The sequence below is a fragment of the Mugil cephalus genome, chromosome 10 (assembly GCF_022458985.1).
Source record: "Mugil cephalus isolate CIBA_MC_2020 chromosome 10, CIBA_Mcephalus_1.1, whole genome shotgun sequence".
Taxonomy (NCBI): Eukaryota; Metazoa; Chordata; class Actinopteri; order Mugiliformes; family Mugilidae; genus Mugil; species Mugil cephalus.
In genome coordinates, this window is record NC_061779.1 from 17,371,738 (window position 1) to 17,398,258 (window position 26,521).

The 26,521-nt window shown below is 43.0% G+C and overlaps 1 protein-coding gene across 1 annotated transcript; it reads right to left on the bottom strand.

Moving 5' to 3' along the window:
* Window positions 1–18,836: 18,836 nt before the first annotated feature.
* On the bottom strand, window positions 18,837–25,052 carry si:dkey-29p10.4 (E3 ubiquitin/ISG15 ligase TRIM25). Its single transcript, XM_047597450.1, has 7 exons — window positions 24,703–25,052; window positions 22,375–23,234; window positions 21,609–21,704; window positions 21,013–21,261; window positions 20,910–20,932; window positions 20,032–20,186; window positions 18,837–19,880 (listed from the first exon to the last, which is right to left on the bottom strand). Exons 1-7 carry the CDS (start codon window positions 24,956–24,958, stop codon window positions 19,336–19,338), a joined length of 2,184 nt encoding a protein of 727 aa, XP_047453406.1. The 5' UTR covers window positions 24,959–25,052; the 3' UTR covers window positions 18,837–19,335.
* Window positions 25,053–26,521: the final 1,469 nt, after the last annotated feature.

Consider the following 26,521-nt stretch of genomic DNA (forward strand, 5'->3'; position numbering starts at 1 on the left):
CTACATGGAGCTGTTTTGAATTATATCAGTGTATCAAGACCTACAGTTATGCATAAGAGATTCATCCCTCTGCATTTAAAATAGAAGCAATAAAAATCACAAAATGTCCAAGTGTGGCCAGCTACACTGTGAACAAAAAGGGTGTTTCTCAGTATCAACTTCAAAAACTTTGGACTTGCATATTAGGTACTATAGAACAGACGTGACCAGTTTGATTCTGAAGTGCATACTCTGGAGGACCATGGAGGGTCATTTTGAATTTGAATCAGCCTGTTGATGCCTGCAGAACGCTTTCTGAGATGCCCAGCTGTGCCAAGTCCACACAAGTTACCTCCCAGTGTGTCCTAATTAAAACTGGTGGGGCAATAACACATCCAGGCATTTGGATGGTACTTGATCAGATGTGTACTTTGAATTGGAACAGCACGTTTGCAGCGAGTGTTTCACAAGAAGAGACAAGAACAGACAAAAACACTGTGGTGGCCTGCCCCTCTGTCTGCTCACTGGCTGTGTGACTTCCCTGGGTGGAGGTTGGGGCAGGTTGTCAGGCCAATTTGCCTCACCTGTGGGTGTAGGAGGAACCGGTGATGTAAGAGCTGTCTAACCATGTCTTCGCTCTCTTGCTGCTTCTAGGCTGGTTTTAGGCTTCCACCTGCCAGGTGGAACTAAATATTACTTTCACCAGCAGTCAACACTTCACGCAACACACTCCGCTCACCCATATACTGATACATTCATACATACATGGCTGACTCTCAACATTTCATTTATACTCTTGGTTTATCTAATTTTACCTTTTATTACCTTCTATTAGTTAACTGTGATCCAATTTCTGTACAGCTCAAGTTTAGAGGGGACACAGCTATGGGATCCTGATATTTAGAATTTGGTTATAGTATTTCTGTAGCTTTACATGCTATAGTTAGAAATGCTACTACTGTTTCTTTAATCTCTCTGGTATTTTTAACATCAGGCCTTTCTTACCACAGTCACAGCTTAACAGGCTTCTCTTTTCCACATTTAGTCTCCAGAGCCCAAGAGGAAAAGGGTTGATCTTTAATCTTCTGCTTTTGTAACAGCAGCAACAGTACACATCCAGGTGCTAATAAAACAGGCTCCTCAATTTTGAATAGAGGTGCTAAATTACGGTTGTGAAGAAAATACCTCTAAGGATTTTGCTGGACGTTGGCAGCGAGATGGAGTAGCACTTATTAAATAGCACAGCTCTATGGCAACATGTGCCTGTTTCAGAACGGAACAGATCTTTTTTTTTTCTTTTCTTCTAACATGTGACTCAGATATATTTTGACACAAGAAACAAAATACAATCACTGAATCTCTCTTTTCTTATAGCCCTATTGATGTTCATACATAATACTACCAAGAAAAGTCGCAACATCACATTTCTGTTATGTGAATGAACATAATCAGGGTTTTTTTTCCAATAAAACAATCTGCACAACGGCTCTAATGAAAGTTTTGATTAAATAGAAAATTAGACGTTATGGAATTATTAGAAACTTTAATACAAGAAAAGTTAAATGGTCCTTTAAAATCCTGATAAGTTATTAGAGGGTTCAAAACCTAAGTAATACTTATTCATAACAAAGCCACATTTAAGCATTACAGAGGATGTCATCTTCCAGGAATGGTTTAAGATTTAAATGTCTACTTCTACACAACAGATCGACCTGTTAAATAATAATCTGACTCTGGGGACAGAGAACTGGAGAGCATTTGAAATCAGGACAGTAGTCAGGTTTCATGTGGATGAAAAGCTGTCCCATCCTCTTCAGCGAATTTGTCAGGATATTAGCCACTCAAGGGAAACGGTGACATTTGAGAGAGAGAGAGTGAGAGAGAGAGCAGTAATGGCAGTAGGTTGATGCTTCAGGTGAATGGCAGCCTGCTAAGAGAGGTAAGAGATAAGAAGGGCAGGATTAGGTAGGCGAACGAGGAGCAAAGAAACGGGCACACACCCGGGGAGAAGATTTGTTTTCGGCGGAAACGCGTGAGAGGTTAAGGCAGTGATGGTTTCCGTTTTTATTCTGCTCACTGTAAAATCTTTCAATATGCTCCCTTTTTTAGCCGGCAGATGCAGGAATGTGCACATGTGCCGTGTGAAATTTGAGCGATGAGGAAGAAAATATGGGCTCTTGGAAAAGGGGCCAGTACGGGGGAGGCGTGTGTGCTTTGTCTTCACCCACACTCAGACCTGTCAAACAAACAACACATTTCTTCCACCCCCAACACGCAGCGACCAAATGGGTTGCTGCTTCACAGAGAGCTCAATTTCTTGCCTTGTCTTTTCCAAATGGGATTCTCAGGAGCAAGGTGTTTGATGATTGTCTTGTGTGCTCTCATTGATTTGTTGTGTAAGATGTCAAGTCAACAAAGGAGCAGCAATACAAATAGCAGTGGAAAGTGCAAAAGGACCGACTTATTCTACAAGGTCCTATTGCCATTTATTATAACAATCATCATATCAATAAAATGGATAAAACAGGTCAAATTGCAATCCTGGTTAGGCAAGACCTTTCAATTTAATCACAAAGCAAAAGCCACCTGATGCAAATGATGATTAACTTCAGGAGAGGTGACAGGTTGAACATGGTCTAGACAACAAATGATTTACTATTAGTCTCTGATCATAAGCTTTACTGGCTAAACACTCCAGCAGTAGCCCTTAGTGACACCAAGGTCTTGTTATCAGCTCCGTCACAGACTCCCTCAGCTAATCATGTTAGTCAGCCCTCCAGGCATTACCCTTAAATTCTCATGTGCTTCATCTCGCTTCATGTCCTCCAATCCCATGGTGATTTTTTTTTAAAAAAAGGATGAGATGTCTCTTGGATACGGTAATCATGCGCCCTTAGAAATGTACTAAGAGTCCATAAAAAAATCTTATCCTCTCAATCCTTCCTTGCCTCGGGACGGCAAGAGCAAGACTGTGATATTTGTTTCATTTTAAGCGGTTACCACAGCGGGGGGACGGCAGGAAAATCGATGAGAGCAACAACTTCCTGAAAAAGAGCAAGAATCAGCCAGTAGTCTTCTCAGTCGATAATGTCTAGTGACAAGATATGATGAAGAAGAAGAAGTATGAAAGAGAAGAAAGTGGAGTGTTTTGTGAACTTTTCAACAAGTGGACAAGAGATTATACACTCACTGGCCATTTTATTAGGCACACCTGTTCAATTGCACGTTAACAAAAATAGCTAATCAGCCGATCACATGGCTGCAGTTCAATGCATTTAGGCGTGTAGAGGTGATCAAGACAACTTGCTGAAGTTCAAACCGAGCATCGAATGGGGAAGCATGGGGATTTAAGTGACTTGACTTGTTGGTGCCAATATTTCAGAAACTGCTGATCTACTAAGATTTTAACACACAACCATCTCTAGAGTTTACAGAGAGTGGTCAGAAAAGTGAGTGGCAGTTGTGTGGATGAAAACGCCTTGTTGATAAGAGAGGTCAGAGGAGAATGGGCAGACTGGGTGGAGATGATAGAAAGGCAACAGTGCCTCAAATAACCACTGTTTACAACCAAGGAATGGAGAATACCATCTCTGAACGCACAACATGTCCAACCTTGAAGAAGATGGGCTATAGCAGCAAAAGACCACACCAGGTGCCACTGCTGTCAGCTAAGAACATTAAACTGAGGCTACAGTTCACACAGGGTCACCAAAATGGGACAATAGAAGATGAGAAAAACGTAGCCTGGTCTGACAAGTCTCGATTTCAGCTGCGACATTCGGTGGTGTAATGGTATGCGGGATATTTTCTTGGTATACTTTGGACGCCTTAGTACAAACTGAGCATGGTTTAAATGCCACAGCCTACCTGAGTATTGTTTATGACCACACCACCATTTGGCACAATTACCAGATCTCAATCCAACGGAGCACCCTCGGGATTAGGATGTGGTGGAACGGGAGATTCGCATCATAGATGTGCAGCCGACAAATCTGCAGCAACTGTGTGATGCTATCACTTCAATGTGAACAACACCTTGCCAACACCTTGTTGAAAGTATGCCACAAAGAATTAAGGCAGTTCTGAAGGCAAAAGGGTTCCAACCTTTTACTAGCAAGGTGTACCCAATAAAGTGGCCAGTGACTGTAGACTCTGGTGAGCAAACCTAGAGGAAACATTACTGAGCTTCTGCGTCGAGAGTACATGGGAGCCAGTGGCTGCCACCTGTGCCACTTGTGAGGACTTGTAGGGTCAGCTGTGTCTCTTGTTTAGCTGTGTATCAGCAAGAATCTCCCACGAGGCAAAACAGTTGCTCAAAAGTGAAAAATGGACAAAGGTCGAGTACTAGTTGGAGCTGGAGTGACTCTCGCCCTGGCCTGCATCAGACTCGCAGTGCTAGTTAATCATTTCCTAGGCTCATCCTTTACTTTCAGATTAATCATTATTTAATCCATCCGATGTGATCATTTGAAAACCCACTAATCCAATAATAATAAGGACACTAACAGAATTACCTTTCCACTGAACAACTTCCACACAAATAAAGGCGGCTGAAAAGAGTAAAAAGACAGGAGCAGAGCAGTTATTGTTTTCATACACAGTCAGGGTGCTTACAAGCACAGCAGTCTGCATCCTATAATGCCGCGTATTATATTGTCTTTTTCAATGGAGGATTTGCGCAGTGTGCTGCTACGTGGGAACCAACTAAATATTTAGCACCTGAGCTGCCCTCCTTATGGAAACAACAGTGCCCCCTTTTTCAAGTATAATTAAATTTCCTCTTTGTTCCAGCCAAGAGCTATTTTGAGAGCTATTTGTTCCAAGCAAGAGAAAATGATTAACCCAAACATAGACTTGATTCAGATTTGTGGACATTTTATCCCTCGGCCCTTGCCTATAGAGGCTTTCACTCAGAAGGTGCCAAATCTGATTTTATATGATCTATGAAATATAACAGGTTCAAAAGCCGAATGATGTGCCCTGGGTGTTACAGAAGGAATAAAAATAAAGGGATATGGGCTTCAATGTAAGTTGTCAACAGATTTCAAGCTATAAGAAATGCTAATAACTTCATTAAAAGCAGATTAATTCTAATTAATTCTGGGCTGAAATGAATAGAGGTGTTGACTGTCATCCACTGAATGGATGCACAAACAAGACTGCGAGCTCGGAGGAAAGCAACAGCATTTGTATGTTGTAAAGAAATAAATGCAAGTGTAATTAAATAAAGAAACACTCACATCTGTTTGGTATATAGCTACAATCCAAATCAGTACAGTACTTCCTTCTGGATTAACATCCTCCAGAATTAGTATATAATTTCCTGCACACAGCTACATACGCTACTTACATGATATTTCATCATTAAAGAGGTTAGTGTTCAGTGTAAGACATGAATTGTTTCTTGGCTGATGTGGGCCAGTTCATCTCCTCCTTCAGTAACCATCGAGGATACACACTGCAGCAAGAACAGAACTGAACATGGTTTAAATATTTTATCAGGGCACTGCATCTATAACACAGATGGAGTGATAAGACCAGACCAGAACCCCTGATTTTATCTGTTGCACCAGCTTCAGTGAAACCTCTTGGCAACTATAGAATGGATTGTATTAGGGTTAGAGTTAGGGTTAAGGGGGTCAGGGTTAGGGGCGGGGGTTCACTAGTACTAGCACTAGCACTTTACCGTGCACTTGTGTATTGTGTATTACAGTCATGACAGAGGATAAGAGTCTTCTGTTTAGATATGACAATGGACTGTATTTAAACACGGACTAACTATTTCTGACATCACCCATGCGTTTCCTTAAAACCATTTTGGAGCATTTTCTGTGTGGAGGCTCCAACTGTCGCCATCTGGGCAGTGCTTGACTCTGCCTAAGCCCAATCCAAAAATTCTCCTTGTGTCTGCGTGGGTTTTCTCTGGGTACTCCGGCTTCCATGCTCGTTCGGCTAAATTGACCGTAGGTGTGAATGCGAGTGTGAATGGTTGTCTGTCTCTGTGTGTTAGCCCTGCAATAGACTGGCAACCTGTCCAAGGTGTACGCCGCCTCTCGTCCGATGACAGCTGGGATAGGCTCCAGCCTCAGGAATTTCTTGCCTTCTTAATGGGGTTGGGATCATCAGTTGTGTTGTGCAGAAATCAGGTTGGTACACAGCTGGCAGCCCTATTTGACAACTGTTAGAATTCACATCATGGCAAGAAGCAATCAGCTAAGTAAAGAGAAATGACAGTCCAAATTGCAAAAACTTTGAATGTGTCCCAAAGTTCAGTTGCAAAAACCACCATGCACTACGACACAACTATCCAACATGAGGACCGCCCCAGGCCAGGAATTGAAGACTAAGAGTCACCTCTGCTGCTGAGGATAAGTTCATCCGAGTCACCAACCACAAGTTAACCTCAGATTAGAGCCCAGATAAATGCCACGCAGAGTTCTAGTAGCAGACACGTCTCTGCATCAACTGTGCAGAGGAATCAGGCCTTTATGGTCAAATTGCTGCTAAGAAACCACTACTAAGAAAAAACAACAAGCAGAGGAGATTTGTTTGGGCCAAGAAACACAAGGAATCAACACTAGACCAGTGGAAATCTGTGTGTTATATAATATAAGAGTATAATATAATATGAGATCTTTGGTTCTGGGTCTTTGTGAATCAGAAAAGGTGAACGGATGGTCTCTACATGCGTGGTTCCCATTGTGAAGCACGGAGGACGGGGTGTGATGGTGTTTTTCTGGGGACACTGTTGGGGATTTATTCAAAATTCACTTTGCATGACTACCATAGCATCCTGCAGCGACGTGCCATCCCATCCGGTTTGCATTTAGTTGGACCATCATTTATTTTTCAACAGGACAATGACCCCAAATACACCTCCAGGCTGTGTAAGGGCTATTTCACCAAGAAGAAGAGTGATTTAGTGCTGCACCAGATGACCTGGCCTCCACAGTCACCTGACCTAAACCCAGCTGAGATGGTTTTGGGATGAGATGGACTGCAGAGTGAAGGCGAAAGGGTCAACAAGCGCTCAGCATGGAAAACCATTTCACGTTGACTGCCTCATGAAGCTCATGGAGAGAAGGCCAAGAGTGTGCAAAGCAGTAATCAAAGCAAAGGGTGGCTATTTTGAAGAATCTAAAATATAAAACATATTTTGAGTTATTTTACACTTTGTTTTGTTTACTGCATAATTCCAAGTGTGCTCATTTGTAGTTCTGATGTCTTCGTTGAGAATCTACAGTGTAAAGTCATGAAAATAAAGAACCATTTAATGAGAAGGTGTGTCCAAAAATTTGACTGGTAGTCTATGTAAAATTCACCTCTACACAGAGTGAGGAAGTAAACATGTTTATTTCTGCGGTAAAGTTGCTGACCTATGGGGAATGACTGAATGAATGTGGAGTGGCCAATCAAGGAACTGCAGTTTCTGGCACATTCACTTCAGTCCCAGAGGTTGCTGCTTGGTGGTGACCTTTTTGGATGATAGGGTGCTTTGTTGTTTCATTGATTGGCGGTGTGATTGGTTGGTTAGTTGGTTGGTTGAAGGAGTCCACATGTACTTGTGTCAACACTGTGAGGCAGTTCAAAGCATCAATGAGCATAAATAGCTTTAGCATTAACATTACAGGGCCACTAATGTAGCCAAACACTAACCCTCACACACAAACACCATGAATACATCATTTCAATATCAAACAGCTATTATCTGCTCAGGGGTTGAACTGTCAATGAGCAAAACAGCTTATTTTTTTAATTGAAGAGAAAAAAGGGAGAAAGGATGGAAAGCAGCGCTCCCTTAGTAACTGCACAGAAACGAAAAGAAAACAGAATACTTTTTGATGTATACTGTTTGTCATTCTCATAGAGAGACGTGCAAACAAATGTGAAACTATAAGTAAGCAAGTAAAATTGTATGTCAGGTGCCCATTGAGATGTAAAATGTGGGCCGACGGAAGATGTGATTTGTGCACCTAGGGCGCCTATAATAAAGGAGGAGGATTTTACCTAGCAGGGTCTGAGTCTGTGTGTGTGGCCGAACATGATAGCCTGCCACGGTTCACACCTCAGCACCACACTTCACAGTCTGCAGGTTTATGTGCGTCATTGTAAAACTGGAAATTAGACTTTGTTCACGAGGAAATGTCTCAAACGGAGCACTACACTGTTTTGGATGAGGAAGTAAACAAACTCATAATCCAAGAGCTATCCGTGCACACTTCAATGCGATTGACCTGCCTCGTGGCTTGAAATCAAGCCGTGCGTGGTTCAGGCAACCTCTGCTCATCAAAGACGTTCTCGTGTCAAGGCGCACATTGATTTGTCCTGTATCCTGCTGGAAGGTCGGTGGTTGTATTGATGCGGATAGAGAGGACTGAGAGTACTGTATCTCTCTCTGCATGCTGCCTTTATCTGTAGATCAGGATACACTCCATGCTCCTGCACAGTAAAAGCTGAGGGCAACGTCAGCATGATCAGCTCCTTCATTCAGTTATTTCAAGCTGGCTACAGTAACAGACAGCAAAGCAGAGGGCAACCAAACAGCTGGAAAATTCAAACCTCTTGTCAAGATGCGATGCATGTAGTGCAATGCACGCTGCATATTAAAAAGTCAGCTTCTTGTTCAGACTGAAACAGCACAGTAGCTATTCCTAAGATACGAAACATTCACGCATATCCTAAGATGGTGAAGTTTTCATTCCATGTCTCACTCCAGAATTTTTATTAGGGTACAGAGTGCAGAGCAGAGTGCAGCTTCTCCACTGGAAGAACCCTTCTCTGTGCGAAGGATAGACCCCTTCATGGCCTACGGCACTGTGACATCATGATGTTAGCTGGAGGCAAAACACATGGAAGCTTGAGGCGAACACTGTCATTTTCAACCATGAAAATTGCTGTAGTTTTATCACATACCAGCCACTGCCAGTTGTAGAAGTTGCATTTGCTACATTACCCTCCACAATGGTTCCACTTACATTTTTTACTACTATCTTTGTTGGAAAGGCTTCAGTTGATAAAGACAGCCCCACTGTGTTCGTATGGACAAAAGACATCGTTCAAATTCTTCTACTGCAAGTCTTGCACATGTCCATTCAAGACGTTGTCATTGGCGTCTAACGATTTGTTAGTTCAGTTTTTCTTTCATGTAAATGCTGGGTTTCTCAGCTTGTTCAATGTAAATGTCTGCCTATTGCACAGTGGGCAGTCCTGTCAAATCGTCCATTACTCACTGGATGATTTGACAAATTCCTTGAAGTTAATCATTATTTAGGAGATTCTCATCTCATGTTAATGCTAATGCTAACCGCGGGCTGATGCAACGTTATTTGCATGTTTCAGGGGTGTCCAAGCAGAAGTTGCATTTTTTACGTACGTTACCCTCCACAGTGGTTCCGCTTACTTCTTGTAATATCTTTGTTGGAGAGGCTTCACTTGATAAAGACAGACCAGACTGCATCCCCTTTGTGTCCTCCTTTGGTCAAATCGTCCATCCAGTGAGTGAGTGAGGAGTAAGTGAATGTAGTCCCATTGGTCAGAGTCAACTTTTTTAAAATAATACTCACGGTCTTGGAGAGTGAGTGTGTTAGTATATTCTCTAAAATATGCGTTTTCCTCATCCATTCGTGCCAAAACAGTCCCTTGAAATATGCTAACTGCCATTTACAGGCTATGGCGTCTGAGATGTTTTGCCACTAGTTAAGCCCCACCCCTCAAAAAATGTCACAGTGTTCGCAAACCCTGAAGGTGTCTGTATTGTTTCTTGTTACATAAAAAGTGTTGCCTGATGCACTGTTTAAATACACGGGGTACTTCAACAGACCACAGTTAGTGTAAAACAATACCTATACACTTGTAGCAAACTAAGCTGAAAGAAAAACTGTTTCCTGTTTCTGCAAATAAAAGGTGAGGAATCGGTGTATGAAGTTTGATATCGTTCCATTAGCCGGGGCCTGCTTATCCTCTGGTGTAGAGTACCCACTGAGGTAATTTTTAGCCATTCTCGGGTATATAAATGAGAGGCAGGGATGGAGGAACACGGGCTCTGAACGCATTCAGCTGTGACCAGCCAGCTGCCCCAGGGACACAGACGTTATTCACATTTCACCATGAGGCTAAATTTGAGATGTGAATAAATCATTGAAGTCAGCAAAAGCTCGGAGGAGATAAATGACAGATTCGGAGGGGAAGACAGAGAGAGCGAACCGTGAGATTTTATAATGGGTGAAAAGAAAGTTCGAGTCACGAAGGAGGGATGCTGCGCATTCGTTCTAATAGGCGTACTTCGCTTGGAGATTTTGGGGACTTTTTTATGCAGAAATTACGCCTAAAACAAATAATTGCCTGCTCATTACAAAGAATGAAAACACGCCATGCAATAATGAAATGTAGCTTTGGACTAAGGATGCCCCAGCTGCACTATGTGCTTTGGTGTCATTGGGGTTCATAAAAAAGCAATAATGTCACAAATCATACTACATATTTCCATCTGCAAACTCGTAGGGTAACGTACCAATTACCAAGAAAACTGCAAACGCCTCGTCTCCGTCAGTGATAGAAAAAACGTTCAAGACAGCTGAAAGTAGGCCCTAGAGGAAGAAAGGGGAAATAAAAATGAACGGCGGCAACGTTTAGGATGCATAACTTTTGCACAAAAACGGTCATGATTGTGCTCGGCAGAACTGATGGCTGCTTCATCTCCTGGTCTCAACGCTGCTGCTGCTGCTGCTGCTACTGCTGCTGTGAGATGAAATGTCAGACGTTTCTTCATCCCCAGCAGTTCATTGCCTGCGCATCTGCTTTGTGTCGAGAGCCTTCCTGGCTGACATTTTGATGTCGTAGGTGTAGGATGAATGCGAGGACACGTCTCCCAGATAAACCATTAAGAACGTCATTGTCACATAATAAGAGACTTAGTTGCGTTGATTGTTTCATTTAAAGTGATTCATTTCTCACCAGCATTAATGCCTTTCGCTCCCTTGGCCACTCTGGAACATGATTACACCAAATCCAAAATTAGTACAACAACAATAACTGCAGAGAAGATTACCTGACAGACTGAGTAGCCTTTTAATCATCATCTTTTGTGTAGCTGTAGCACCTTTCTTACCGAGAGCAAGTTGAGGTTCGGACCAAAACGCAAAACGCGTTGGGTATTGTGTTGGGGAGGATGTATTGGTTTGTATTAATGATAATTTGAAACTAAACATTTTAAAGAAATAGTACTGCATTAGCAGAATCTACAAATAAGGTAGTATGTCATCAATTTATGACAGAGGTAGGCTAATGGTTGCATCCCTCCATTTTCAGTCTTTATTCTATAAGGTAACGAGATTCAAGTCGTAGCTTAACAAACAGATATGAGAGTGGTTATCAGCTATCTGGCTCCAAAAATGTAATTATATACAGTAACAGTAACGTGTGTGTGTTATACTGAGGCTATAATAGAAATCAATTCTAACTCAGATGATTTATGAAGAGGGTATAGCTAAGATTAAAAATATGATTAAGCTGATATAACGCGTTCACACAAGCAACACTGTCCATGGTTTAATCTTCCAAAACACGTATCTCAGGCAGACTGTGGGAAGAGGATACGAACAAAACCATCAACCATCATCTCTCAATGAGCTGTTTCTCTGGTAGCTGTGTTTCTCTGGTAATTGTAGGAACAGCATGCAAGCTTTGGTAAGAACAAGACTAAGTGAAAGCAGAGACATTCTGAAAAATGAAGCTGCAGCATGATCAGCTCTAAGGGCCGGTTCAGTTCATCTCTGTAAATACGGTTTGATCAAATCCTACTAAGGTCACTGTGGTGCCAAAAAACTTGTGCTCGGAAAGACAACCTGTCTTTTTGTTGAGTGACAGTTCATTAAAGTGTCTTCATCCTCGGGGAAGAAAAGAAACTGAACAGGCACTCAGAACAAAGACGTCTTTGACAAGGCGTCTTTGTTTTGCATTTTTAAATAAAGACAATGAAATGGAGGAGGAAATTGTTAAAGGATAAGCAAGAAGCAAACAAAAACTCTCTGCTGATGATGGATTATACATAGCCGTAGAAGCCAGACCTAATTTCCCACCTGCACTTTTTTGGTGAGAGGGAGTTGGTCTGGAACCACTCTGCTGGGAACCGATTGTACCTTGGCAAAGATCTGCTGCACCAATTTGGTTTGGTGTTTAGTTTGGTCAGGCTTTACGTGTGATCAACAGAAGTGTAACAGGGATGTTGTCATACACTGTTGAATTTGTTCACAACTATCCAATTCCGGGCAGATGGATTGTTTTCTCTGTATCGACTGAAACATGCAACATGATGAAATCCAAATGGCACGTCACCAGATTCATATTCTGATAAGAATTGCCAGGCTACATTTCATAGTGTTTCCAAACTTCAAAAGAAAAGTCCCAGAAGGTATAATAGACTTAGTCAGCCAACAGCTCCAGATTTATTTCCTTCAACCTGAGGGTTTTACAAGTGTTTCTGTGTTCCTTCTATGCTCCGACAAAGTTTTAAACTCCTGTAACAGATCTAGTTTGTGACCATTCTCGCTGCAAGAGTTGCTAAACCACTGGTGACTGAAATAAACGCAACACACAAAAGAGAGAAGACGTCGGAGTAGATGGTGCGTGGGAGGCAGAAGCGGGATGAAGTTTTGTACGGCTCGCATGGCCACTTAGAGAAGAAGCCATTACTGCGACATGTGTTACTTCTCTTCCCTCTCTATTACTAATTTGTCCTCTAGGGGTTACTTTCATTTAGTAAGTATCACTTGCGGACATAACACAAACAGCAGATGGCTGTTCTATAAATAGTAGAGTACAATAATAAAGTATTTATGGATAACTAGATTAAACTAGTCTTAATGTTATTTAGTATTAACATTCTAACATTAGCACGCTAGTCATAATAACCGAGGTAAGTAGTAAACGAGGCAAAGTTAGATAAATTTGGTTATTTACATCGACATAAATTACATGCACACATGGGTTTCACAGTAGATCTACATATGATGGTAGCTGCTTTTTTTCTATGCCTGTAGTCTAGATAACTAGCTAGCATAAGCCTAGCACAAGGCTTGGTAAACTTGAAAGTTCAAACCATTCTTTTGTAAAGCAGCGTTGGGGATTTTTGAGATACGCATTAATGACGATATGACTTTATTTTTTCTTTATAAAATGTTAACAAATGTCAAAGAGAGACATTGACATTTACCTCATATAAGGTAGAAATCATTTGACATCCAGTTTTTCCTTTTAATCTTCCCGTAACTTTCTCCATTTGTGTTCACTGGGGAAACATTGGAGTTTCCTCTGTGTTTTCCTGATCCTTGCTCCTTCTCTACAGGTGAATATTGGTTAGATGTAGCTAACATGGCGTCCGTGAAACAGCTGACCAGCTCAGAACCAATCAGCATTGCGTGATAGCTCACACGGTCCATTCCCTAGTTGGCCAGACCCTCTCTGATGTATGGCTCTGGAATTTGCATTTATTTTTCTTAGGAAATTTCATTATTCATAAAATCTTTTATAAAATAATATTTCATCTAATTTAAACGAATATTCTTCTTTGCACAAAAATAAAGGAGAGCATTTATTTATAGGTTATTATGCCATTATGTCACTGGTGCTGCCCCCAGACCAAAATGAGTTTGACACCCACCCAATCTCTTTCCTTAAATAAATACTTAGGGATTGAATCACTATCTTTGTCAGTCAAAAAGAAGGAGGTCACTCCAGCCATAGTCAGACATAATTTTTACAAAACAGAATATTCACTGTATAGTAATATTAGAATATTCCACCACAAACAACTGGGGGTGGGAAGGTTCATGTGGCTCACAGGCAAAGGGCTTTCTAGAAATGCTGAAATTTGGATTTTAGAAATATAGCTTTTCAGACCCAAGTGGACCAAAGTTCTGAAGGAGCAAAAGTGGAAAAATAAACAGAAAATCAAGTTTACAGGAGTACGTAGGAGTACTATAAATAAAGAAAGATGAAAGCCGACAGCTCTTGTTCGAATGAAGAATTTCTGTCCTCAAAGATGGGAATTATGAGATCCAGCAGGATGTCGACTCTCATGAGAGCCTGGATCCGCTCTGCAAACATATCCTCGGACGAGACGCCGAAGCCCCGTCACCTCCCGAGACTCTGTCTGCCACTGACCCTGCACCCCTGACCTTCCTGCAGAGAAGCCAAGCGAAAAGAGCAGTAGGACAGATATATAAATAAATAACGCTAAAGATACGTCTGATGTTGTGAGCGGTGATGGATTGAGAGCATGAGACAGTATGTGGGAGGGAGGAGACAGGCAGGCACCATAGTCGACAATGGAGTATGCGATGGTGCTGCCATCCTCCTTGTAATTTTGATGTGCTGACACGTTAATGGCTGAAGGACAAACAGGACAGACACAAGCAGATGAAAATTATAAAAGATATGAGCGCCTGTCACTCAGGTGTCTAAGTTACAGGTTAGACTGAACAGTGCGTACAGAACGTTTAGCATTCAAATGTTACGCATTGCCACACACGGAACAAATTAACTGTATAAAAAATGGGGGTTTCACACATTCAGCTGGCGGTTGGACGCACACAGAGACAGGCCGGCTCATGAAAGTCATGAGGCGTTTTTCTGTGGAGCCGTTGAGAGTAAATTGATTTGCCGGGGGAAAGGTGAGGGAAGAGAATAGAAAAGTCACTCAACAACAGGCCCATCACTTCTTCTGTCTCAGATTTCCACAGGCCGTGCCAAACCTTGCAGGTGACCGGGTCAGACACGTGAGGCTCCCAGCTCACCTGAGCTCGCCAACTGTTGCCATGTCGACAGAAGATAGCGCTTCAGGGGTGTGTGTGTGCAGACAGTGTCAACCTCTGGTCATGCTTGCACATGGGAAAAGATACTTGGTCTAACAGTGTTTCCTGGAACATACAGTCATGAAAAAGACCCATTGTAAATGTTTATAAGAAAGCACTGTTTGATGTTTTATAGGCTGCACAGTTCCACAACTGAGCTGTGAAATGTATTTAGATTTAGATTTTCTCCTTTGATGTGAAATTGGATCCAAAAACAAGAGTTTTTTTTCCCAATCTGGGTGTTGATGTGTGTTGATTTGTGTCAAAAACAACAGTCATTACATCTTAAAAGTGTTAGTAATTGGTAAAAATTATATGCCTATCTGTTAATGTCTCTGTCCGTCGATGGTTTGTCCTGCCCGATCCTGAAAACTAAGCTTCAAAGTGCGTCTGTGTTTTTAACCTTGTTTGGTGAATTTCCATTCAAACGAATACGTGCGCTTCACTGATAATACCCCAAACATCCATAGCCTTGTTCTGTTCATGAAAACAGCCAGTGCCATGGGATGTTTCCTGTAAATAGAGGAAGAAAGGAAGGCCGCCACTTCCTGAGAGGTGCAGTCTGCTCTGATTGGTCAGCTCCAAAGGGCCTTAACGGGAACTACCCAGACATGTTTGGGCCTAGGGCCAAATAAAGGAGCGCTGCTAGTGAAGGAGAGAGGCACAGAAAAGGAAATTTCAAGAAGCCGTTTGAAAGAAATTTATATACACCCCACAGTGCAGGATGAGTCATAAACATTTTCATAAAATTAAGAATAAGTGTACAATTAGGGCTGATTTTTTTTTTCACACCATTAAAATTTGCAATATATTTTTTTCCCATAAACTAAGAATGAGAACATTTTAACAATAAAATTGACAAAGGCAGCTGAATGTTTGGGTAATAAATTGAAAAAGCATTTTGATAGCATATGGAAAAATTGGATGTGCATCATGACCAGATCTCTAATAGCTTTCCATCACAGCCCTTTGTTGTCATATAGGGAAGAATGAGAAAATGATTCTGCTGCTTTTCCAGCTGGTGTTTGAGTGCTTGCGCATCATTTTGTAGCCATCAACATTTTCCCCCACTCGGCTGCGTGCGTCTGTTTGAGAGGCTGAATAAATTGGTTGTGCCGCTGCCTTTAGATTCACCGGCTTTTCATCTGCACTGGTTTATTGGCGCCGCAAAACCTATCTAGGTTCAAACTAGCGGAGGCGGAGGGAATTTAAGGAACAAACTCACTAGCAAAGCGACGAAATGAGCCGCTTTAATCAATTCATCCCTCAGCTCCACTCACAATGCAACTTTTTGGGGTCATTTGTAGGCATGCGGGTGAACGGTGAGCGCGAGTTCAGTCATCAAACTTGATTTCGTGGGGACTTCAGCGTGGTTTTGCATAAACTAAAGACGGCAGGAAGACACAGGAGAGCTATTATGCTCTGCTGCTATACTAATTGGATTTGCATTATAGAGGAGCTTGTGGAAAAGCGCCACGTGTAAAGATTGTGGCTTGGGTACTGGGTAAGTGTTTTTTGATAGTGTTATGCTGCTTTATGTTGTATATACAATAAATGGAAGTTAATGCTTGAAGTGTGGCTCGTACTTTATCATCTCTTTCTCCATGAATAAATCATTCCTGTTTTTGCCAGTCCTGCATAATCCACATGTAGTGTGTTTTATTTAATTTAATTTTATTTATAATTAAATAAACTGCTTACCATGCTAATTAATACAAGTCACAAAGGAAGGATAAAACTAAGAAGTAAAAGACACATCAGTGTGGCATGAGAAACAAGTTAAAGATCTACACCTCACAGCTGATAGAGTGGATTAAAAAAACATCTACAATGCTAAATAAGAAAAGTGATTCATACTGTATCTGCCTAATTGGAGCATGTCTGTAAAATCTAAGCAAAAGATTTTTTAATCAGCTTCCCCCGACACATCAAGGGAACATCAGTTATACGGTTTGAAACACAATTACATATTTAGATGAATTAGAAAATAAATGTTCTCATCGGCGCGTTGACGAGAGTGGGTTGTTGCAAAGTCTCCAGATCAATGGCAAACTGTGTGAGACAACCTGCAGGCTTTCAAAGGCGCTGAATGAGAGGCCCAGACTGGAGCTGTGAAGACGTCTGGTGTGCTCGACTGTAAACGTTTCATGCACTGAATAGATCATGCATCAGTCCAATCACCGCGCTTGATCTTGTGCCAAGAGGTAAAGGGCAGATTTTCCCATGAAAGATTGCAAACTGCAATGGCTACTGTTCCTAGCAGGAGAAAAGACAATTTCTCACGATCCTGTCCAGTTCCACAAAAGACAGAGGGAGGCTTTAATGTCGTCTGCATAGAGTGGTAGCCAGCGTCTCTGAAAGCGAACTTGAAATTGCTTAACCCCGGCGTGAGGTCACCGGCAAGAGAAACCAGCCAGAACGGAGGAAGAGTGGCATTCTGTGGCATTAAGAAGACAGTTCAAGTAGGAAGCCTTGCTGGTTACCGTCTGCTTGACAGATCTCTGACCTCAGTAATTTCATGCCATTTCACTTTCTTTCCTGTCGATGGTGAGCAGTAAAAGCTACGTGATCCAAGGCAGAGCTCTGACTGGGGAAAGCTTTGCAAACGAGGCCTGCTCAGACCCACCGAATGGATTAGAAAGGCACGGACAAAGGAGATTAATGAGAGACTATTCGCTGCACTTTTATGAGTGTACAGGCGTTTTAATTAAGTATTGATTTTTAACAGCTAATAGCTCCTTCTGTTGCCTGGCTTTCTTCTCCCATGCTGCTGTTGATCTCTGTTTATTTGCCATTGAGAGCATCAGTGGAAAAGACCGGCACATCGGCTGGACTGATTGTTTTCCCATGAGCCCGTGGTCGTCGTAACTCAGTAGCTTTCCAGGCGCAACACGAAGCCGCAGCCAGTGAGTGAATGATCACTCTGCACGGACGTGGTAGTTTAGACACAAACACCTGAGCTCAACTCAGCACGTAGCGGGGGGGATGGGAGGGGAGGGGTTAATCTGAGGGCGTTTTGACAGGTAGACACCTAAGCAGTTACCTTTAAGATGTGGGAGAGGTGTGGGATCTCTAATGAAGACCTTGTCCCTTCATTTAGTGACGCCTCATTACTAGCCAGCCCGGCTGTCTAGGGCTTTAAGCACATCATCGCATACATTTTATTCCTTAGTAACTATGACACGTTGTCCCCTGCCAAAGTACTGTGGGCCCCGCGCACATCTCATTTAATGGTAACAATCGCAGAGAACCTTACAAGAGGCCGGCTGAGTGTGAGAGACCACTGGGTGGACGGGAGAGAGGAGAATTTAATTATCCTGACGCTCAGAGCCTCCTCCTCCTCCTCCTCCTCTTTTTCCCTCACAGACACGTCCTGCATCCTGCGTCCTTATGCCAGCTGAAGAAAAAAAAAGAAAAGAGAGAAAGCAAAACCCCACAGAGGCTTTTCTGATTACCTTTGGTACGTGTGGCTGCGAGTGTGAAATTGTTGTCATGGCTGACTGGTGCACCTGCGTCGCTTCACGTCGGAGGAGGAAGCTATGAGGAAATATTTGCAGGTGGGGAGGACCCTCACTAAGCCCCGCTCCCCCGAGCACTCTCGTACGAGCTCAGTTAAGAGTTAATTTTCATTCGGGCCTTTTCAGGTCATTGACTGCTATATTGAGTTTGGATCTACTGTGATCCACGGACAGCTGCCCCGGCCTGAACCGCTGGCATTCTGACGCTCCTCCAATTATTCAGGAGGTCACGCAAACAGCACTTTGATCCCCCTCTCAGTGACGTCATCTACGAACTCCACCAGTCACAACAGAAGCTTCACAAAGACAGGGACAATTTAGCATCTGTTGGGATCTGCTAGTGTTTGTTGTCGGTAAAGCTCACGCGCTGCGGGGGCAGCGAGATTTCAAAGTTAGCACACCAACTGTCGCCCGCTGACGGGAAACACGGCTCCCACTCGCTCACCTGCTCTTCTATTTAAACTGGAGGAATCACAGGAGGCAAGAAAGCACCATTTTACTTTGTTCTTTTGTTTTTTAAACTCTTGGAATGTTTTATTCAGTAGAAAGGCATCGAGGAGGAATGATATGAGACGAGTAAAACGCACAAGGTGTTTCTTTTAACACCTTCAAAAAAAAATAAAATCCAGGTTTGTATTCTCTGATATTTAAATACGTGTTCATTTGACCACTGGCTCATAAAAACAGTTTAAAAAACAGTTAAAAATGAATGAATATATAGATATATATATATATATATCAATCATCACATCTCAAGATATATATCAAAACTATGCTGGTAAAGTTTGGAATGTGACATGTACAGTAAACAGCATTTCAACGATTCCAGTACAATCCAAGGATGTTGGCAGAAGCCTAGAAACATATACAGTTTATGAATATGCTATGCTCCCAGAGACACCTGGTTAAATGGAAAAACAAACAGAGAAAAGGGCAGCGGGCCCTGATATATTCTGTATATTTTAGGTAGAAGTGGTTGGTATGATGGTTTATGACTGGAACAGATCACAGACGGCCAGCTGCGTTTTAGACACGGAGAAGGCCGGGTACAGAGGGCCTGTGAACCTGTGCCTGAACGAATGCATTAAAGCTACACTGCCCTCTGGTGTCACATTAAAGAACGATAAAATCCCCTCTTCCAGGTCGAGAAACACCCCGACTCTTTCGAGCCTTTGCGCGTCAACGGGAACTGAGACCTTATTGTGCAGAGCTTCCACCTTCCTTCTGTCACATGCCAGGCACCAGGAGTAGCTGTTGAACCCCAGACGTGAGTTGTCCTTCTGGCCTTTCCTCTCTATCTGACCCTCGCACAGGCCCACCTTCCAGCGGCCGTCGTCCACGGACACGTTCACCTCCCAGTACCAGCGGCCCCCCTCCAGAGGGTGGGAGGCGAGGACCTGCGGGAAGGAGCTGAAGCGAGCCTCGTGCTCCGTGTAGGCCTGCTGGGCCTCGCTGTAGATGACCGTCCTGTTGTTATCAGACAGCTGCAGCTTCGGATGTGCTGTATCTGCATCCAACACGGGGACGGTGCCATCTGCGCGCAGGACAGGCAATTAAAAACAGAGAATTCAGATGAGATCGGCAGGACTAATTGAATATGCAACTTTGGATACACAGGATGCATTTAGTCGTTTGATTTAATTAGCTGTGGCCCATCAGCGCGGCGCAGAAAAAGCGCCCCTTACACTGCAGCCTGTAGAGATCTCGGTCTTTGCTAGGCGTGGTGATGACAACTGCGTCGAGTCGTTTCTCCGTCCAGCTCTGCAGGCATTTCAGCCGGGCGCAATCCACCTCCTCCGGCGCCTCAAACTGCTCGATACAGCTCCCCACGTCGCTGGCCCTGGTGAGGAAGAGACGAGCCGGTAATGAGCGCGAAGACAAAGACTGCTGAACAGCAACAGCTGTTGTTCAGTAATGGGCAATAAAGAAGAAAACTCACCACCGAAGGAGAAGTACCACTGAGTATTCTCTAACAGGGGTGGAGAGGTTCTGTGCTCAGACTATACTTTTATCATAAAAATTAAAATGATTATTTTAGTCTGTGATCTATCATAACTACAAAAATGTAAAAATGTTCTGTTTTATCATGGGGCGTTTCACCAGGCAGACACATAGCAGATAGTCTTCTGAGTTCTTCAGATTCCCATCTCTAAAATGTGCACCGTACCCACAGAAATCTCACTGCGTGGGGACTTCATTTGCACTCACAGCAGTATGACGATTTCATTTCAAACTAATTAACTGCAACGTCGCCATTTAAGATCTGTGTTCCATCTACTCTCTCTGGGCCACTGCTACAGAAGAATTTAGGACCAAGTAAAACTATTTGCAGCAAGGTCTGGGGATAATCTGAAGAACCAGACAGATATAAACCGATTCACTCAATGAAACACTGAAAATTCACACACTTCTCTATTAGTTCTGTTTTTTTTTTTATCAAGTTGATGACGGTCATAGTGTGAAACCTACCCCAGAGCACAGACACTGATTGTGGAAAGACCCAAGTTTTAACACGTTTAGCTACTGACATCAACAAAGCAGAAGTTAGAAGTACAACACTTACATTTGGGAGATCTTGCTGTACTCCTGCAAAAAAAAGAAAAAGAAAAGTGTAAATATTTACAAGTCAACAGAAGATGTTCTTCTTCTTCTAACATCCAACTGACCATGATGAAGGCCTGGTCCTGGATCCGTTTGTCTCCCTTGGCATCGGCCAGGCCCTCCAGAGTGTGGAGGCCATGTTGGATTGACTGCAGGGAGGTCCGGAGGTGGGAAAGTTTCTCCTCCAGTCCTCCCAGAACCCTCTTCTCCTCCTTGGTCACGCACTGGAGGGCTGACTGCTCCTCCTGCTCCAAGGCCTCTCTGATGGCTCCGTACTGCTTCATCACTCCTGCTCGTGCGTCACTCAAAACCACCTGGATCAATGCAAATCAGCGTCATGTCACTATAAGGCTTTTCTCACTGCAGATAGATGAATAGGATTTTTCTGAATCTGGATTTTCTGTGTAATCATGCACAATGGAATATCTGCTTAAATGAAATGTTGGAACAGTTCTTCACAAATTCAACTTAAATGATTTGCCAATAATATTTATTCTTACTTTAAAATGAAAGACGTGACATTTGTTATCCATTTATAGCCGACTACAGACATCTGTAATAACATAAATATCACCTGGAGTCAGAGTAAAGAACGGCCCCAAGCAATTCATCTGAATACGTTAGTATAAATAAATAACAAGCACAGAGCCAACTCTCTTACAGTGGAAGCATCTTTCTTCTGTGTGAATTCAGTCAGTCTGTTCTTCACTTGTTGTTCAGCCTCCTGTAATTGCTTGATGTCGTCCTTCAGGTTCCCCTGTGGGAAAATGAAAACAATGGTTAAAAACATCTCACTAACACGTAGCTACGGATGTGACTGTTCTCCAGGCTGTGTAATTTAAAACAAAATTGTATATATATTTATGTCTCAGTTTCAGTTTGAGGATTTAAAGGGGTCACCTTCAGATTATGGTGACCCCTAAATGTGTCTGGACGGTTAAACTATCAACTAAACAGGAAAAGTTTTCTCTGGAACTGCTCCTGTGTTTCCTCTGTTGTGACTGTCCTGTGTAAAATGTCTAAATCTGCAATGAGCTCAACTATTCACAAAATGAAGGCCGCTCTATTAGTCAGATCAGCCAAGAAATTAATATCTATTGCTCATCCTCAAATAGTTGAGAGATACTGAGAGAGCTGAAGATGCACAGACAGAACCAGGAAGACCAGCAGCAGAGATTCCAAGTAAAATCAAGAAAACCAGCTGAGCAACAGCAGCAAGGACCGGTTTAGACATCAAACATAATTAGATGCTAATAGATGAGTTCACAGATCACTTTAAGTCAAGTGGAAACAAACACAGGGAGACTGATAAACATACATAGATCTGACGGTGGAAAGCCAGTGGAAGGAAGCAACTAGTCTGTACTACAACAGGTACGGCCCCGGGAAGAAGAGTCTGAACGTGGCACTGTGAGGTCGACACTCACCCTGAGCTCCGTCTCCGCCTCCCTGATGCTGACGCAGACGTGGTCGCGGTGGGAGCCTATGACGGTGCACACGGTGCACACGCACACTCCGCACTGACGGCAGTAGATCCGGTTTATCTCCTGGTGATCCTGGCACCTCCACAGAGAGATGTCCTCCACGGGAGGAACCAGGGTGTGATTCTGGAAGACGGGGGAATCCAGGTGGGGGCGCAGGTGCTCCGAGCACATGGACGCACCGCACACCAGGCAGGTCTTCACGGCGGACTGACTCCTCGTTTTAGGGCAATAATGGCAGGTCACGTGACTGGCGCTCCTGTTCTCCGGCCTGGAGAAAAAGCCAAACCGACTCGGCGATGGCGTCGCGGCCGCGGGTGTTGCAGGTTTCTTTGGCAATACGGGAATCCCTCTAACCTGTGCGTCTTTCTTGGGGGTTGCAAGGGGAGGCGCATCGCATATATCTACTTCATCGGAGCTGTCAGAGTCGTCCAATGAGACGACTTGCTCTGAATTCTGCTGCGCCGAGATGTTTCGCGGTCCCTTACTCGCAGGCGCCGTTTTAATGCCGGAGCTCTCGCTGGAGGATCTGCCGTCGCCACGCTCAGGCCGCGCAGGCTCCGGCCGCGCTTCTTTCTTGGGTGTCCTCGGATCAGCCGACTGGCCAGGTTTGTCTGAAGAAGAAGTGGTTGGATTCTCTGCGTCGGCGGACCGCTCACGTTGAGGCTCCACGGTCAATCGCTTCGTGTCCGGTTGCTCCGGTACAGGCGTGCTGGCCTTTCTCTTCCCGAGCAGTCGGCTGGTGAGCGACGGCCTTCTCAGGGACGAGTCGTGCGTGTTTTGTCCGTTATCGTTATTGGACGTGCCTGCAAAACAAAAACAAACTCTTGATATAAACACCTGCAGTACAAGCTAGCTCACAACGGTGCCGCACGTGCCTTTCGATGGAGTTCAACTATTTCCAGTTTCTGACGTTTTATTTTATTTACTAGTATTAATCCTTTTCTGTGGAGTTTTGTCTCGAGCTATTAAATCTGTGACTTTCTTGTTTGCACTAATTTATTACGCCCAGAAATCACACTTAGAACGGGGGCTACAAAGATTAAACTTTTGCTTTGTGACAAAAGCATTCAAACTAAATCCCCGTATCATAAACGCTCAGCTGACAGCTCGTTAGTTACACTAGACGAAACAAATGCATTCAAATATAACAGCCCTGCAATAAACGTTAACTTCGTGAAGGCTATGGGCTTCAGCATTTGTTCTAAATAGCTGAGAGAGCGGTTAATTCAACTGTGTTTTCATTTTGGATTTTGTGGTACTGCAGTATTGCAGTGTAGCACTACGGAGCTGTATTGTGCTGCGGCTACACACATTTTTGTTATTCTGACAACCTCGTTTTAGTCTGACCATGTCACAGAGGGGTGTCACTAAGGGTAGCTAATCCATCTGCATTGGTTCAAAACAATCATTTCCAAAACTGCGCAGATGCAGAAGCGGTCCAAAATACTAAAGTGCACATGCTCACACTTCTCTTTTAAACACTTACGTAAAATAAGACTTTCACCCTCACTGACTATTTGTTCAAAGTCCAAACAAACAGTTCATTCAAACATATTCTGCTGGACTTGTAAAGTCTAATGGGATCTTGACTGACCTGCATTCTACGTTAAATGTAGTCCAATTATAAATGAACACATTCAAGCGAGGGAATACACTTTTTTACTCAGTAATAACATTAGTTTGGTAGATATGATTGCAGATGGAGATTTTTTATTTCATTTATTTATCTTATTTAGTGTTTTATCTTTACACTGACTAAAGTAAACTCAGTTTTGAGTGCTGACGGTCTGCAGCAGTGATAATGTAATGCAATATAATACATAAAGATTTAGAATTAATAGGGAATATATTGATATATCACATATCAGTGCAAATACAGACACTTAAAAGAACATTTTGGTGACATGTATTTTAATTTAAGTTGAATTTTTAAACCTTTACCATATTGACATGTGGTGTCTTCCGGTGCAGGGGGGAAACTGCTTTTCACATAATGCATATAAATGCAAATAAAGAGGTTAGCTAGCGTTATAAACTACTCATACAACTGCACCAGGAGCTGCCTGGGTACCTGCAGCTGATTTATCTCATCTCTCATCTGTGACTTTCATCCAGCATGTGAGCGGGACAGACCGCTGCTGTTAGCTCCGTTAGCTAGCATTAGATAACAGTCAGCAACGGCTTCTTTTATTTGGCGGGTTTAACCACTTTGTGAGGGTGTTCTTCTTTTTCGTCCGGGTAAAATCCAAGGTTGCTCTTGTTTAAGTGTACCTGCAGGTCGCCGGGGCTGAGTGGGGGGTCCACTGGGGGTGGGTGGTGGTCGTATCAGACTCTTGTCAAACGGCAGAGTCTGGTAGACAGTTTTACACCTCCACTCCGGGCAGTGGTACGGCCCGTTGGGGCTGACGCTCCACAGGTCTCCGATGCATCGCTGGCAGAATCTGTGGTTACATTTCAGAGTGATGGGGTCGTTGGTCAGCTCGTTGCAGAGCGGACACTTGGTCGGTGTGTCCAGCGATGCTCCCATTTTGTTCCGAGCGATGTTTAGTTTCTGTTTCCCCTGAAGAACGAGCAGCAGAGGCGGAGCCAAAGATTTGAATCGCGCTCCCCCCTCCGGTGGGTCTTAAAGGAACAGTTCCCTGGTTCGCTTGTTTTTCTTTTTCTTTTCCTTTTTTTTTTTTGTTTTGTTTTGTTTCAAATTTCTGTAAAAAACTACAAAAAAAAGAAAAAAAAAAGAAAAAATGCACGCATATAATTATCTAAGTGTGCATAAACACGTGTACATTCCTTGCTGATCAAAAATGCAGAACATAAAATGTCCATGTAGTTTGAACATAGAGGGGTATTGTTCCTACCTCATCTTCCCATTTAAATGCAATATCTTTTATTATTATTTTTTGACATTAAAGCACCCCTAAAGCTCTGACCCCAGAGTCACCCCTCTTTACATGTGTGTTCCAGTGTAACATCTATGACATGAAATGTTTTTGATGTCAACAATACTAGCAAATTACCTGTCACGTGACTGTAATAAACGTGACATTTCCATCAAACTATCAAACTGCCACATTCAAATAAATAAATAAATAATAAACTAAATGCCACCAGCGTGTTTCATTTTAGCGGCTCTGACACGGTGCCTAGGATCTGACGCGTTGGTTAAATATTTTGAGTTAATGCCTTTTTGCACACATGCACTAGGGCTGTAATGTCCCATGAAATTGTTGTGATAATTGCACTTAGAGGAGGTCAGGACAAAATACGAGCCAAAGTGTCTGAGAAAAGTCTTACTGACGAACCCCAAATCTATTGTTATGTAAATATTAGTCAAGTACAAATTCTGACCACAAACTATCTCCTTCTTCACCAAAATGTCAGGTCGCAGTATTTGTGCACTGGAACCTTTGAAGGTTTCTCCATCACCCTTTTGTAACTTGTGTACTGGACCATGATTACCCTTTTGTTATACAAAGCATGTCATACACCAATCAGGCATAACACTGTGATAAACATTCACACCAGTCTGCAGCTGGACAAAAAAAAGCAGCTTCTGTTTATATGCAGTACGAATATCCATGTGAAGTAACAACCAGCTGTGACACAGTTTTTAAGTAGCAAAATATGTACTTTTCTTTTCATCTACTTTGCGCAGTTAGAAAATCCCAGTGCAACATCCTCCTAAAGGCTTTGTGTGTGTGTGTCTTTCATTCGTGACACATAATTAGTTTGTCCTGAGGACAACTAATTTCCATCTTCACGTAACGCAGTTCAAAATAAATAACACGCAATCCACCCATTAGATCACAAATGAAACTACTGCAGCCATTTGATTCCTCCGCTCAGTGAGCTGCAATGAAGTGCATTCAAACCTAAATGAAGTTAGACCTCATTTCACTGGCCCTCTAGATACCCTACAGCACTCCCACGAGGCCCATGAACATCACACAGACACATTATCAGCTCCCGAGTTGAAGGGAGGCAGCAGAGGCTGAGCTGCACAAAAGAGGCTGTGGCTGCTACTTCTTAAGGCGCCGGACGGCAACAATGATTCTACATTTTTCTTTTGTGGCGGTCGAGACACATGACAGGG

Coding starts and splice junctions, on each gene's coding strand:
- si:dkey-29p10.4 (XM_047597450.1), bottom strand. CDS start 24,958: ATGGGAGCATCGCTGGACACACCGACCAAGTGTCCGCTCTGCAACGAG. Junction 23,235..24,702: donor TCAGCCCCGGCGACCTGCAG/GTACACTTAAAC, acceptor TTTGTTTTGCAG/GCACGTCCAATAACGATAAC. Junction 21,262..21,608: donor AGAAGAAAGATGCTTCCACT/GTAAGAGAGTTG, acceptor GCATTGATCCAG/GTGGTTTTGAGTGACGCACG.